This window comes from Panthera tigris, chromosome B2 (genome assembly GCF_018350195.1).
Source record: "Panthera tigris isolate Pti1 chromosome B2, P.tigris_Pti1_mat1.1, whole genome shotgun sequence".
NCBI lineage: Eukaryota > Metazoa > Chordata > Mammalia > Carnivora > Felidae > Panthera > Panthera tigris.
In genome coordinates this window covers 65,936,045-65,949,281 of record NC_056664.1, presented here as the reverse complement: position 1 = coordinate 65,949,281, position 13,237 = coordinate 65,936,045, and the positions used below count along the sequence as shown (strand labels likewise).

Below are 13,237 nucleotides of genomic sequence, written 5' to 3'. Positions count from 1 at the left end.
ATAAAATCTTATAAGAAAAAACAGCCCCCATTGGTCTAAAATGTTCTGTCTCTGCCTTTGATTCAGGATTTGAATTATGCATTGCATTTCATTGTCTCTTTATTAATAAAAGTCTTCATTTTTGTTTATATGACATTGACAAACCAGTAGTCCAATTGTCCTATTGGTGATGCTAATTCTGGTCTTTGTTGAGGTGGCATCTGTCCTCCAACTCTATACTGTAAAGGAACATTCTCTCCTGTCATTCCTTCCAGAACTTGTGAATATCCAGTTCCTTAATAGTTGAATATTTGATAGTTTTAGCCATGGATAATTATATAAATTGATTACATTGGTGGTTGCTAAAATCCCACAGTTGTTTAACGTTATTTATTTTGAGAAGGGGGGAGAGGCAGAGAGAGAGAGAGAGAGAGAGAGAGAGAGAGAGAGAGAGAGAATCCCAAGCAGGGTCTACACTGTCATCACAGAGCCAGACTTGAACCCACCAACTGTGAGATCACAACCTGAGTCAAAACCAAGAGTCAGACACTCAACCAACTGAGCCACCCAGGTGCCCCAAGAACCTAGTTTTTGACTGAATATGAAGAAGTCTGCCCTAAGAAATAGTCTTAATATAGTAAGCTCATGGGCTTAGATGTTACCAGAACAAGGTCTTGGGGAAAGTCAGCTTCATCTCTGCATTTATGAAGCTACGAAACATTGAAATCACACTTTCATTGGGTGAATCCCATGTATGAACTACAAATGATGTGCTTTTTAAATGAATAAAACTATTTTTTTTAAGTTTATTTATTTTGAGAGAGAGAGTGTGTGCACAAGTGGTGGGAGAGCAGAAAGAGAGAATCCCAAGCAAGAATCCCCAATGCAGGACTCGAACTCACAAACCTGAGATCATAACCTGAGCCCAAGTTGGGTGCTTAACTGATTGAACCACCCACGTGCCCCTAAACAAAACTATTTAGAACCAGAAGTCTGGACAGTGTGGAGCCTTCTTGGTATTCTCTCACTCTCCCTTTCTGTCTGCCCCTCTCCCACTCACATTCTCTCTTTCTCAAAATCAATAAACATTAAAAACATACAGTTTGGGCCAAAATGGCCAGGTGCGGCACACCTGAGCTCTGAAATCTGGATAGATTTAAAAGTTCCAGACTCATGGGCTTCAAGGAACGTGGACAGCTGAGGCAGTTTAGAGCCCCCATCACATTCCTTGAAGATAATTTCTGAATCTCCTTTTCTCATTTGTTAAATGGCAGCAATTTTATTCCCAAGTCCCCAGGAGTTGTAGGGGTCTCAGTGAAGACTCAGGGTTGGGCCCCGTTAGGTCCAGGGGAAATGGAACCCTCCTTTGGAACGTGGGAGGCAAGGACTTGATTTGGCAGCTCCCCTGTGGTTCTCGCACCCTCAAACCTCAGTTTTCGACTTTTGCGGGTTCAGGCCCAACCGCTCGTTCCCAGGGGAAGAGCTGCCATCGCCCTCTCCCCCACACACTCCCCAGGACAAGAGATTCTGGTGCGGAAGCAACGAGTCGACGGAAACCCTTATACCCTCTGAGGCAGCTGGGCCCACCGGTGCTGGGGAGAGAGGAGGGTGACGGAGATGGTCACGTGCACGACCTAAGCGCAGGCGGGCCGGCGGAGCGTTGTGAGTGGCCGACTAGGGCGCCAGGCAGGGGGCGGGGCTTGTCGTAGGCGGGGCCTGCCCAGGTGCTCAACTTCCAGCCCGCGCCGCGGCCCTGGCTGACTGTGTTAGGCCTAGCTTGGGTTGGAGTGTAATTGGTTTTGAAACCAGTGCAGATGGGGACGCTGCCGAAACGAAAAGATATTCCACCGTGGGTGAAAATTCCCGACGACTTGAAAGATCCTGAGGTGTTTCAGGTCCAGACACAACTCTTGGAAGCTATGTTTGGTGAGTGAGCCCAGCCTTGACCCAGGCGTCTCGGTCTCCGTGGTCCTGAGCGCTCATCTCCTTCCCCAAACAGGCGTAGGTGGATCTCGAATCCCGTACATCGAGCGAGTCAGCAAAGTCATGCTTGAGTTAAAGGTTCTGGAATCCTCGGGCCTCGCCGAGGTCGTGGTTTATGGCTCTTACTTGTACAAGCTTAGGGCCAAATGGATGCTCCAGTCCATGGCCGAGTGGCACCGCCAGCGACAGGAACGAGGTGAGAGGTTTGGGGAAGCCTGGGTAGTTTTACTCCCTCTTCTGTAGCCCTTCTCACCTCTCCCTCTCTTCCACTGGCAACCACCACCCGCACTTTAGGCACCACCGGGGCGGCCCCCAGTAATGCCGTCTCTTGGTCCTAGAGACCCTGGATTAAGACTACGAAGAGAGGCTGCCTGGGACTGGCCTCATAGGGAAAGATTATCTGAGACCTGATCCCCATTCTTCCCTTCCCTCCAACACTCCCCCTAGCTTCTTGGGGGTTATTGGAATGGGCTCAGCGACCCCACCTTCTGAGGACTCCCAAGAATTCCAGGTGCAGACCGCTGGGCTGGGAAGTCCCAGAAATGAACCTTTAAAGAGGCTGAGAACTGCCCAGGCTTTTACCTTCTCTCCTCATGAACATCTGTTGCTTTCTGGTGCAGGGATGCTCAAGCTGGAGGATGCCATGAAGGCCCTACATCTAGGTCCTTGGATGAAGTGAAGCCAGTTAGCAACCAACGCACCTGGATGCGGGATTGAGAGTAGACTGTGGTCAGAGCTGGAATGATCTGGCCTGGTTTAAAGTCTGCTCCAGCTTGGCAAGGAAAAACCAACTGTTTGTGGTCTCTGGCTTTGCCTCGGAGTCCTAATGTAGCTACCATTGCCACCCGCCCCTCCCCTCCCAAGTTTGCTAATTAAAGACTAAAATTTTGAATAAATAGCTCCTTGATGTTTCATTGAAGATATTGGAGATAACATCACAGCCAAGGTGGCCCTTGAGTTTAACCCTTAATTAAAACTTTCAAATTTAGAAATGTTCAAGAACACACTTGGGGTAAAAAAAAAAAGGGGGGGGGAGGGTCTAGGAGTTGGGTTCTGAGATGCAGCTTTGACCAAAACTCAGTCTTAGGGGAAATGTGATATTGTCTGGAACTGACCTGGATTCTTTTTAAACGTAACTATAATAGGTGAACATAACATGTATAAAATGAAAAGCAAATATTCTCAAACAAATATAGAAGTGCCAGTACCTTCTCAGTGTACTACTTTTATATACATGTAAACCAAATAGAAGACCACTAGCTGAGTTCTCTGCATTTAGTCTGCTGCAGAATGTTATTTCGGTTGGAATTTGAAGAAAATTTAGCCTTATAGATAGGAATATGAAAAGGGAAAACCATACAGACCTCTTGAAAGGGTCTCTGGGATTCTCTACCACACTTATACAAAATTAACCACACTTGGCCCCCAAAGGGTAAGTGAAATTGGGGGAGGGGGTAGATGAAAGGTTTCCAATAGGTGGGACTCAATCCTGATGGTGGAGGGACAGTCAGACTGGGGACTACACTTTTCCCTACTAGAGATTAGCTTGGTAGTTCACAGATCAGAATGAATCCCACTTAGGGAGCTTTCTGGCCCTATGACCTTAGGTTGTTCAACCGCCTCAGTCTCTATTTTGGAGATAATAGCATCTGACTCCATACGAAGTTGTGAGGTTTAGCTGTTTATATATGTATGGTACTTATAACTGGCATCACATAGTAAGAAGTGTTGACTATTTCTTCGGGAGATTGGCCAATAATGGGAGAGAAAACTATCAATGAGATGTTTTCTGCAAGAGACCAAGGTGGCATGTCCATCAGATAACTGCTCCCCCCCCCCCCCCCGCCCCCTTCACTGTCACTAAATGAATGGCACCACCATTTTAGCCCAGTGGTTCTGGCCAAAAACTAAAAGCCATCATCGACACCTCACATGAAATCCAGGAGCAAGCCCAATCATCTTTACCTTTGAAAAAATAACCCAAATTGAAGCCCCTCCTGCACCTGCATTTTCTCCAGCCCTGCTGTCTCCACTCCCATCTTCCCTTGCCAGGACTCCTGGAAGAGACTCAAACAGGTTTCGATGGTTTCTCTTTTAGTTATCTCATGATCTGTTCTTCAGCCACTCTTAATTATTATTATTATTTTTTAACATTTATTTTTGAGAGACATTTATTTAGCCTGACCTGTAAGGCCCTGTGTAATCTAGTTTATTATCCTGTTGCTGCCTCTCAAGCAAACCATTTTGGTACCCCTTCAGGGCTTTTATCTTCTCTCTTGAGCCTGGAACATTTCTCACATTTTCAAATTGTTCTGATCCCTTCTCTCAGGTCCATGTTCATCTCTAGAGAGGTCCACTCCTTCACAGTCTCTACTTAACCTACTTTACTTTTCTTCATCGCATTTGTAAACCTTACTGACAGTGTTAGCTGCTCATTTTCCTCCTCTCTTCCACTAGAGTGTAAACTCCAGCAAGGCATTTTTTTTTTTTTTAACAGGCAATATGTAGGATAGAATGTTTAAGGGTTATTTCAGAAGACGCTGATACAAGCTAGACTGCTTGGGTTTGAAAAATTATCAGCTACCTATTAGGTTTGGAGCCATGCGCATGTCGGCCTTTGTGCTTCAGTGTCCTGTTTGTAATATGAGGATAATAACTATCTCAATGTGTTGTAGTGAGGATTAAATAAGCCAAGACTATGTCCTAAGACTATGTCAAGTCTTAGAACAATGTCCCTTACAATGGGCATTCAATAAATACTTCTTGAATGTAGGAGGAAGGCTGCTCTTCATCCACTGCCACTGGAACTAGATTGCTCCCTTCCAGCCTCCAGCCCAATCCTTTAAGGTTCTCATTATTGAAGACTCAATGGGAGAAGCCATGGAAATCCTTTGTAAAGGGCCTTGTTTTTCTGTCTCCTGAAAGCGTGGAATGCTCGTCCTGTTTTTTGGGGTCTTTAGCACACCATACAGCTTTTGGGTAACTGGGAAAACAAAGATGCATTTTGGCACACTGTTGAAGTTCCTTTGGCGAGTAGAGCAGGAGACCAGGCATGTACCTCAATTGGCATTTTGACACCCTCCCTTACAGCCTTGAGAATTGTACCAATACTCTGGTCAGAAAGCAGCTCCTGCCCAAGATTTTGGGGGGAAAATCAGTCTCATCTTTCCCACACCCACAAGAAATGATTGTTAAAACAACTGTACCTCTGATTTTGAAGAACTAGACACAGATAAATGAATTTCCTCCTATTTGGAATGTCAGGAGGGGAAGCTGGCTTAGCTCCATGCGGTAAGAGGGCTTGATTATTTACAAAGGTTGGTCTGTCTTGCACATTTGTTCCTTGCAGGCAAGGAGATCTCATGGTCTGTCATGGCAGAATCATTGGTTGCCAGGACCAGAGGCAATACCAGGGCCCAAGACTCCATAGACTGGGGAGGGGCTCGTTTGGGATGAGGTGGGCTGTTGGCAGGTGCCATCTTAGTTTCCAGGGAAGAGATTGTTGGTGAATCGTGGTCACCTCATGGTGGTTCTCTATGGCTTTGGGCACATTTTAACGGAACAGCATTGGTCAGGATATTTTTGAAAACCTGTCAGTGGTTGCAATGTAATGAGAACTATGGACTAAGGGGAGAGTACTGGTTGTAGTTATATTGGAATAAACAGCATTTTCTTAAGTAACAGTAATATTTAACACTTGCAAATTTTTAATAGGTACCACACTCATGGATCAGAATCCCAAAATGATAGAAAAGTCTCCTTCCTATCATTTATAGGATTATAAAAATTATTATCCATTTATCTATTTCTACTCTCCCAAAATAAAAAGCTGTCTATGCACTCTCCCAGAGTTTTTTTTTTTTTTTTAATACAATTACAATTATAAATGTAGATTATTTTCCTCCTTCCTTATAGCTGGGCATTATTCCATTTAATTAGTTCTCTACCAAAGGATTTTTGGGTTGTTCCCAACCTTTGGCTTTTACATAGGTGTGGTGAATATTTGAAAGTCATTGTTTTGCCAGTTTGCAAGTAGTCTGTAGGCTACATTCTAGGGAAAATTGCTGGTCCAGAGAAGAAAAAGTATATATAATTTTGATAGATATTACCAAATCGCCTTCCACAGGGGTTAAGGTAATTTCACCCCCAGCAGTAATATTGCCTGTTTCTCCACAAGTTCATCCAGAGATGGTTGGCATACTCTTCTTTTGCTGATCTGTTAAAATGCATAGTCTTTCTGAGTTCCGTACTTCTTGCTTGAGTCTGCTCTATAGACCAACAGTTGTGGTTCCCTCAAATTGTCCTTGGCTAGTGCACCCTTCAAACAATCAGTTTGCAATGAATGTGTGTGGAAATGTAAACTGGAGAGTTGGGAATCCAAATTCTGCAATGCAAATGAAACACACAAAACTGTCCTTGCCCTTATGTGGCATCTGGGTGGATCAGTCGGTTAAGCATCGGACTCTTGATTTCAGCTCTGGGCATGATCTCCTGGTTTGTGAGATACAGCCCCTTGTGGGATTCTGCGCTGACCTCAAGGGGCCTGCTTGGGATTCTCTCCTCTCTCAAAATAAATAAACATTAAAAACAACAACAACGACAACAAAAACTGTCCTTGCACTTAAAATCTACAAATTTCGTCCCGAGGGCAGTGCTTCCAAGGGTAGAAAACATCTTTAGGTTAATCTGGGTCAAAGTAGCAAAATCTGGAAATTTAAGAATATGCCATAAATTCCATGCACACCCTGGAATGAAGATGTTTTAGCCCTTAGAAACACACACACATACACAAAACTTTGAGAAAATTCATAAGAAAAGTTTTGGAATAACCTGAAGATTAAAAAAAAAAAGGTTGTTTTGGGGGTGGCTACCTTTTTTTTTTTCCCCTTGAGTTTTAAGCTTTTGACCAGTTTTCCACCAAGGATAAGTGCAAGATTATGAAAGGCAAAACAACTTTCATTGTAATGGAGATGGGGGGTCTGCCCTAGGGAAGGTCAGACTTTGGCACTGATGAGATTTGGAGAGGAGGAAAATCTAGGATTTAGTCAAGGAAAGCCTGGATTGCTTACAAAACAGAGTTGATGAACAGGAACAAAATCCAATCTAGTGAAATCCTTTGGCCCAAAAGTGGTTAACAATAGCCAGTGCTGATTAAGGCCTTCTTGCCTGCCAGGAACTCCATTAAGATCTTGCATTTAGTGACTCACCTAATTCTCTCAATACTGTAATTTTACAGTTTAGGAAAACCAAGGCTCATCAGTCACACCCCCTCCTCATGATTCATATATTCACATTTAAATAGGTATATAAGTTTTGAAAATTACAAGAAACAATTTTACTCTTTACATGGAGTGGGGGAAGGGGGAGATTCCTAGCAGGTGTAGGCACTCCTGGTTGGGACCCACACGAGTGCCCAAACAGATCTCCACTCCCTCTCACTGTGGGCTCCCCAGGAGGTGTAACCAAGGACTCCCAGGACCCAGGGCGTCGCTGGGAGTGGGGCTGCCTGGACATCAAGTGTTTGGAGGAGCTTCAGGGTGCTTGGGACTGACCTGGATGGTGGTGGTGGGGGGGGTGGTTAGGGAAGTTTCCCCAAGTAAGTCAGTCTGTGAGCCTGGCCAGGCGTAAGGGACTGGAGCAGATGCACCGCCCAGTAGAGACCTTGGGAACCAACGCTTGGGCCGAATGGCTGGGATTGAAGGAAAGCAGAGCAGACGGTGTTAAGGCTGGGAAGGGAGGAAGCAGGTCAGCCCAAGGCCTTGCAGACCATGCTAAGAGCTGGGGAAGTCATCCAGGGGTTTAAACTGATGGTGAGCTTTTGAAGAAGCTCTGGTTCCTCAGAACCACTCAAGTTCAGTTTCTGTCTCCCCTCCAGCTAGGATCTCAGTTTACATCCCGATTCCTCTCTAATCCCTCTGCCTTGCCTCCCCCCTGCTCCCATCAGTTCGTTTAATCTGGAAACTTTTGTTGAGTGTCTGCTTTGCCACCTGCTCAGGAACCTTGTTCTAGGGAGAAAAGAAAAATGAAGATGTGGCCAGGGAGCATTTTCAGGATTTCAGGGAATATTTTCAGGAAGCAAGCATCTGGAACGTGATTTACAGGAACTAAATCTGAAACATTAAATTGTATGGTTAACTAATGAGGAAGAAGAGGTTTATCTGTTTGGCATGTAGAATTTGGGAATTAGATTTTGTTCAAAGAGAGATGGCTGTACCAGGTCCATGTTGTAATCTCTGCAGCAGCAGTTCTGGAAACACTAGGTAATCCTAACCTGACTTCAGCCATCAAAATCTGGACCTAATTTCTTGGGATTTTGTTTTTATTTCTTTTTCATTAAAAAAAAAAAGTTTAAAGTTGGAGAGAGGAGAGAGGGAGAGAGTGCGAGCACAAGCAGAGGAGGGGCAGAGAGAGAATCCCAAGCAGGCTCTGCACTGTCAGTACAGAGCCCGATGGGGCTCGAACTCACGAACTATAAGATCATGACCTGAGCCAAAATCAAGAGTCGGACACTTAACTGACTGAGCCACCTAGGTGCCCCTGTTTTTCTTTCCAACTTTAGCAGAAAGCATGGTTATTGTTGTTGCACAGGGGATGTCTAAGATTTAATTTTATTAAGCTGCCAAATTAAATAGTGTTCAGCTATATTGTTGAAAAAGAAAAATAAGAAAATGTCCAACCTTCAAGGACTGCTAGCATGAACTTCTGCCACAGGTGTGGGACTTTAATGAGGGACAGGTAAGGCAAAGAAACTAGGGTGGAATGAATCAGGGCTTTGGGTATGAAGAAAGGAACTAAAAGGGAGAACAGATAGACAATTCTTCTCTTTTTTATTTGTATTTATTTTTTTATTGTTTATTTTTGAGAGAGAGAGTGTGAGAGGGAGAGGGACAGAGAGACAGGGAGGCACAGAATTTGAAGCAGGCTCCAGGCTCTGAGCTGTCAGCACAGAGCCCAATGTGGGGCTTGAACCCATGAACTGTGAGATCATGACCTGAGCTGAAGTCGGATGTTTAACCAACTGAGCCACCCAGGTGACCCATTTTTTTTGTTTTGTTTTTGTTTCTTTAATTTTTAAATGTGTATTTATTTTTGAGAGAGAGCGAGCGAGCAGGGGAGGGACAAAGAGAGGGGAGACACTATCTACCCAGAGATAGCATCAGATTCCACAAGTTAAGGGTTCAATCCCACAAGACTGCCTCCCTCCATCACCACCACTTCAGATGCCAGTCATGAACCTGGGTTATTACCTGTGTTTCTGAACAATGGGCTACATATTGGAGCTTCCAACTCCCCCTTCCTTGGGCTTCAGACACCAGGTGCAAATCCAGCTTATTACCTGTACTTCTGAACAAATGGCTATAAATTAGAGGTTTCCATGACCCTCACCCCACCTTGGGTTTGTTAGGGTGGCTCACAGAACTCTGGGAGCCAATTTACTCACTAGATTGACAGTTTATTATGAAAGGATATAACACAGAACAGCTGAATGAAAGAGATGGGCAAAGGGCAAGGAGCTTCCACGCTTTTCCAAATGTACCACTCTTTCCAAAGCTCCACCTATTCCCTAACTTGGAAGCTCTCTGAACCCTCTCCTTTTGGATTTTTAATGGAGGCTTCATTACACTGACATGATTGATTAAGTCATTGGCCATTGGTGATCAATTCAATTTCCCGCCCCCTATCCCCTGGAGGTCTGAGGGCTGGATTGAAAGTTTCAACTCTCTGATCAGTGGTTGGTTATCCTGGTCCAAAAGTCACCTCATTAACATAGAAAAAGACACCTCAATGGCTCTGCCTCAGGAAATTCCAAGGGTTTGATTTGCTGTGAGCCAAAACTAAGGAGTCAAATAGCCAGTCAGAGGAGGATTCACCCTTGATGGGATCCTGTAGTCAAAGGGCCCTCGCTGGAGGGATCTCTGAGGAACCCACCAGAGGACTGCATAGAGTCTGGAATGGAGTTCCGCGGAGTTCTGTTGAGCAGCATTTTCAAGATGACTCAAGGTGGCTTTTTTCTCTAGGTCGACAGGACATAGGCACTTTTGCCCCACTGGCAAGGAAACACCTCTCCATTTTACACTAGTCCTCTCTCCAAGTTTTGCCATCTGGACAATTGGTTGGCCCTTTGCCTTTAGACTTTTGCAGATCTGAAACTCACCCACCCACCAGTCTCTGTGTTCCATCAAGTATAGAGGACACAAAATTTCTTGGCAGTTCTCCTGAAGACCCCTCTCTTGGCTTGGGAAGGGGTTGGGGAAAGATCCCTAGATTTCTCCCATGGACACAAGTGGACACAAGTCTTTAAAGAACTCATTTAAATCTTAGCCTTCTTTATATATAGCCTGGAATTGGGTGATGGGCTAATGTTGGTGGAATTGGATTTTTGCCAAGCAGTCTGCTTTACAAGCCCTCTATAGGTGTTATAACTTCCTCTTGTTGAATGTGAGAGTACTTGATATATATTTTTCTCAGCTTTGGGGCCTCAGACAAAACTACAAAGATTAGGAGTCCTATTTTAACATCTTATTACGGGCTTTGGTGGGAAAATTTGTTATTTGGTATTGGTATTTTGTATAGAGAGGAATATAGGCTATTATTTATATCTGAGTTAGTCCTCAACTTACTATTATAAATCATTAATGTTTCTTGCCAGGATTTGGTATGAAAATTATTATTTTGTTTTTTAAGCTGTATTTATTTTTTTGAAAGAGAGGGGTGGGGGGACAGAAAATCCCAAACAGGCTCCACACTTAAAGCGCAGAGCCTGATGTGGGGCTCAAACTCATGAACTATGAGATTATGACCTGAGCCAAAGGCAGACGCTTAACTGATTGAGCCACCCAGGTGCCCCTGAAAAGTTGTTTTAAAAAGGTTAGCCTTTTAATAGATATATAGGAGTATCCAATTGTGGTTTGTTTGTTTTGTTTTTGAGAAATTTTAAAAGTATGGCACAGAATAAATGGCATGTTAAAAGTGTACATTTTGATGAGTTTTGACATATTTGTATATACCAGTGAAACCATCACCATTATCAAGATAACGAACATCTCCAAAATCCCCAAGTTTTCTCTTGCTCCTTTATAATTCCTCTCTCCTGCCCCTCTCTTGCCTTGAACCTGACTTAGAGGGGACACATTCAGTCTTTCACCATTAAATATGATGTTAGATGGAGGTTTTTGTAGATGCTTTTCATCAACTTGCTTAGGAAAAACTCCTGCGTGTCTCCTGTCCTCTCAGTACTCTACTACAACTATTTCACTTCTGCCACTTCTGGTTATGAAAGGTGTGTAGGCTTCCCCACACCAAGCACTTCTGCAACCCCAGCCGGGTGTCCTACAGTTAAACTAAATTCTTATTTTATTTTATTTTATTTTATTTTATTTTATTTTATTTTATTTTAATTCATTTATTTATTTTTTAATTTACATCCAAGTTCATTAACATACAGTGCAATAATGATTTCAGGAGTAGATTCCAGTGATTCATCCCCTTTGTATAACAGCAAGTGTCTTCCTTAATGCCCCTTACCCATTTAGCTCATCCCCCCACCCATAGCCCCTTCTATGACCCTCAGTTTGTTCTCTGTATTTAAGAGTCTCTTATGTTTTGTCCCCCTTCCCCGTTTTTATATTATTTTTGCTTCCCTTCCCTTATGTTCATGTTTTGTATCTTAAATTCCACATGTGAGTGAAGTCATATATTTGTCTTTCTTTAATTTCACTTAGCATAATAATACACTTAGTTCCATCCACATTGTTGCAAATGGCAAGATTTCTTTCTTTTTGATTGCCGAGTAATACTCCAATGTGTATACATAACCATATCTTCTATATCCATTCATCTGTTGATGGACATTTGGCCTCTTTTCACACTTTGGCTATTGATTATTTTTTATTTTAATGTTTATTTTTGAGAGAAAGAGAGAGCACGAGCATGAGTAGGGGAGGGGCAGAGAGAGGAGACAGAGGATCCAAAAGTAGGCTTCCAGATATCAGCACAGAGCCCCAACTGAGCCACCCAGGCACCCATTAAACTAAATTCTGACACTATCTACCTAAAGATAGCATCAGATCCCACAGGTTAAGGGCTCAGTCTACACAAGACTGCTTCCCCTCCCCCATGCCAGTTGAACCCTGCCTTCTGACCAACTAGCTATAAATTGGAGGTTCCTATTGCCCTCTCCCAGGCTCATTCAATATATTTGCTAGAGCAGCTCAGGAATTCAGGAAAATATTTAGTAGATTACAGGCTTATTATAAAACATATAATTAGCAACAGCCAGATGAACAGATTCATAGGGCAAGGTATGGGGAAATGATACAGAGTTTCCATGCCTCCTCCCTGAATCTCCACATGTTTACCAACTTGGAAGCTCTCCAAACCCTGTCTTTTTGTTTTTTTAAGGAGGCTACTTTACAAAGACATGATTGATTAAGTCCCTGGCCATGGGTCATTGATTCAACCTCCAGCCCCTCTCCTTTCCCCCAGAGGTCAGTGGGGTGGGACTGAATGTTTCAACCTTCTACACACCCTCTAAACTTAAGCAGTGATGGGATCCAAAAGTCACCTCATTAACATGACAAAAGGCACCCTTATCACTCTCCTCACTTAGGAAATTTTAAGGGTTTTAGGAGCTCTCTGGACCAAAAAGGGGATGGAGGCCAAATGTATACATTTTATTGTAAATCAAATATCACTCAGGTTAAGGCAGTTCTCTTCTCCACCTACTGGAGCGTTTTGTTTTGTTTTGTTTAAGTCTTGAATGGGTGTTGAATTTTATCAAATGCTTTTTCTGCATCAACTGGTATGATCTCGTGGTTTTTCTTCTTTAGTCTGGGAACATGGTGGATAACATTGATTTTTTTTTTTTTTAAGTGAATTCTTTCCCCAAGGGGCTTGAAGTCATGACCCCAAGATCAAGAGTCACATGTTCTACTGACTGAGGTAGACAGGTGCCCCACTTTTTTCAGACAGTAAAAAACCCTTTATTTTATTTTATTTTATTTTATTTTATTTATTTTATTTTTATGTTTACTTATTTTCAGAGAGAGTGAGCACGTGCACACGAGTGTGTTAGGGGCAGAGAGAGAGAGAGAATTCCCACTAACAACTCAAAGCCCACAGGGTTCAATCAAAAGAACCATGAAATCATGGCCTGAGCCGAAAACAAGAGTTAGACACTTAACTGACTGAGCCACCCAGACTCCCTGAAAACACTTTATTTTAATGATCTGATTATCTCTTAATTAAAAATTTAAATTTAGAAAAGAGAGATATT

General features: G+C 43.2%; 1 protein-coding gene across 1 annotated transcript; it reads left to right on the top strand.

Annotated features, from left to right (window-relative positions):
• Positions 1-1,577: 1,577 nt before the first annotated feature.
• On the top strand, positions 1,578-2,834 carry DPPA5 (developmental pluripotency associated 5). Its single transcript, XM_007090108.2, has 4 exons — positions 1,578-1,641; positions 1,794-1,905; positions 1,979-2,158; positions 2,583-2,834. Exons 2-4 carry the CDS (start codon positions 1,794-1,796, stop codon positions 2,639-2,641), a joined length of 351 nt encoding a protein of 116 aa, XP_007090170.1. The 5' UTR covers positions 1,578-1,641; the 3' UTR covers positions 2,642-2,834.
• Positions 2,835-13,237: the final 10,403 nt, after the last annotated feature.

Excerpts from the sequence above, each read along its gene's own strand:
- DPPA5 (XM_007090108.2), top strand. The coding sequence starts at position 1,794 with ATGGGGACGCTGCCGAAACGAAAAGATATTCCACCGTGGGTGAAAATT. Across the intron at positions 1,906-1,978 it reads ACTCTTGGAAGCTATGTTTG|GCGTAGGTGGATCTCGAATC; the intron begins GTGAGTGAGCCC and ends TTCCCCAAACAG. Across the intron at positions 2,159-2,582 it reads CCGCCAGCGACAGGAACGAG|GGATGCTCAAGCTGGAGGAT; the intron begins GTGAGAGGTTTG and ends TTTCTGGTGCAG.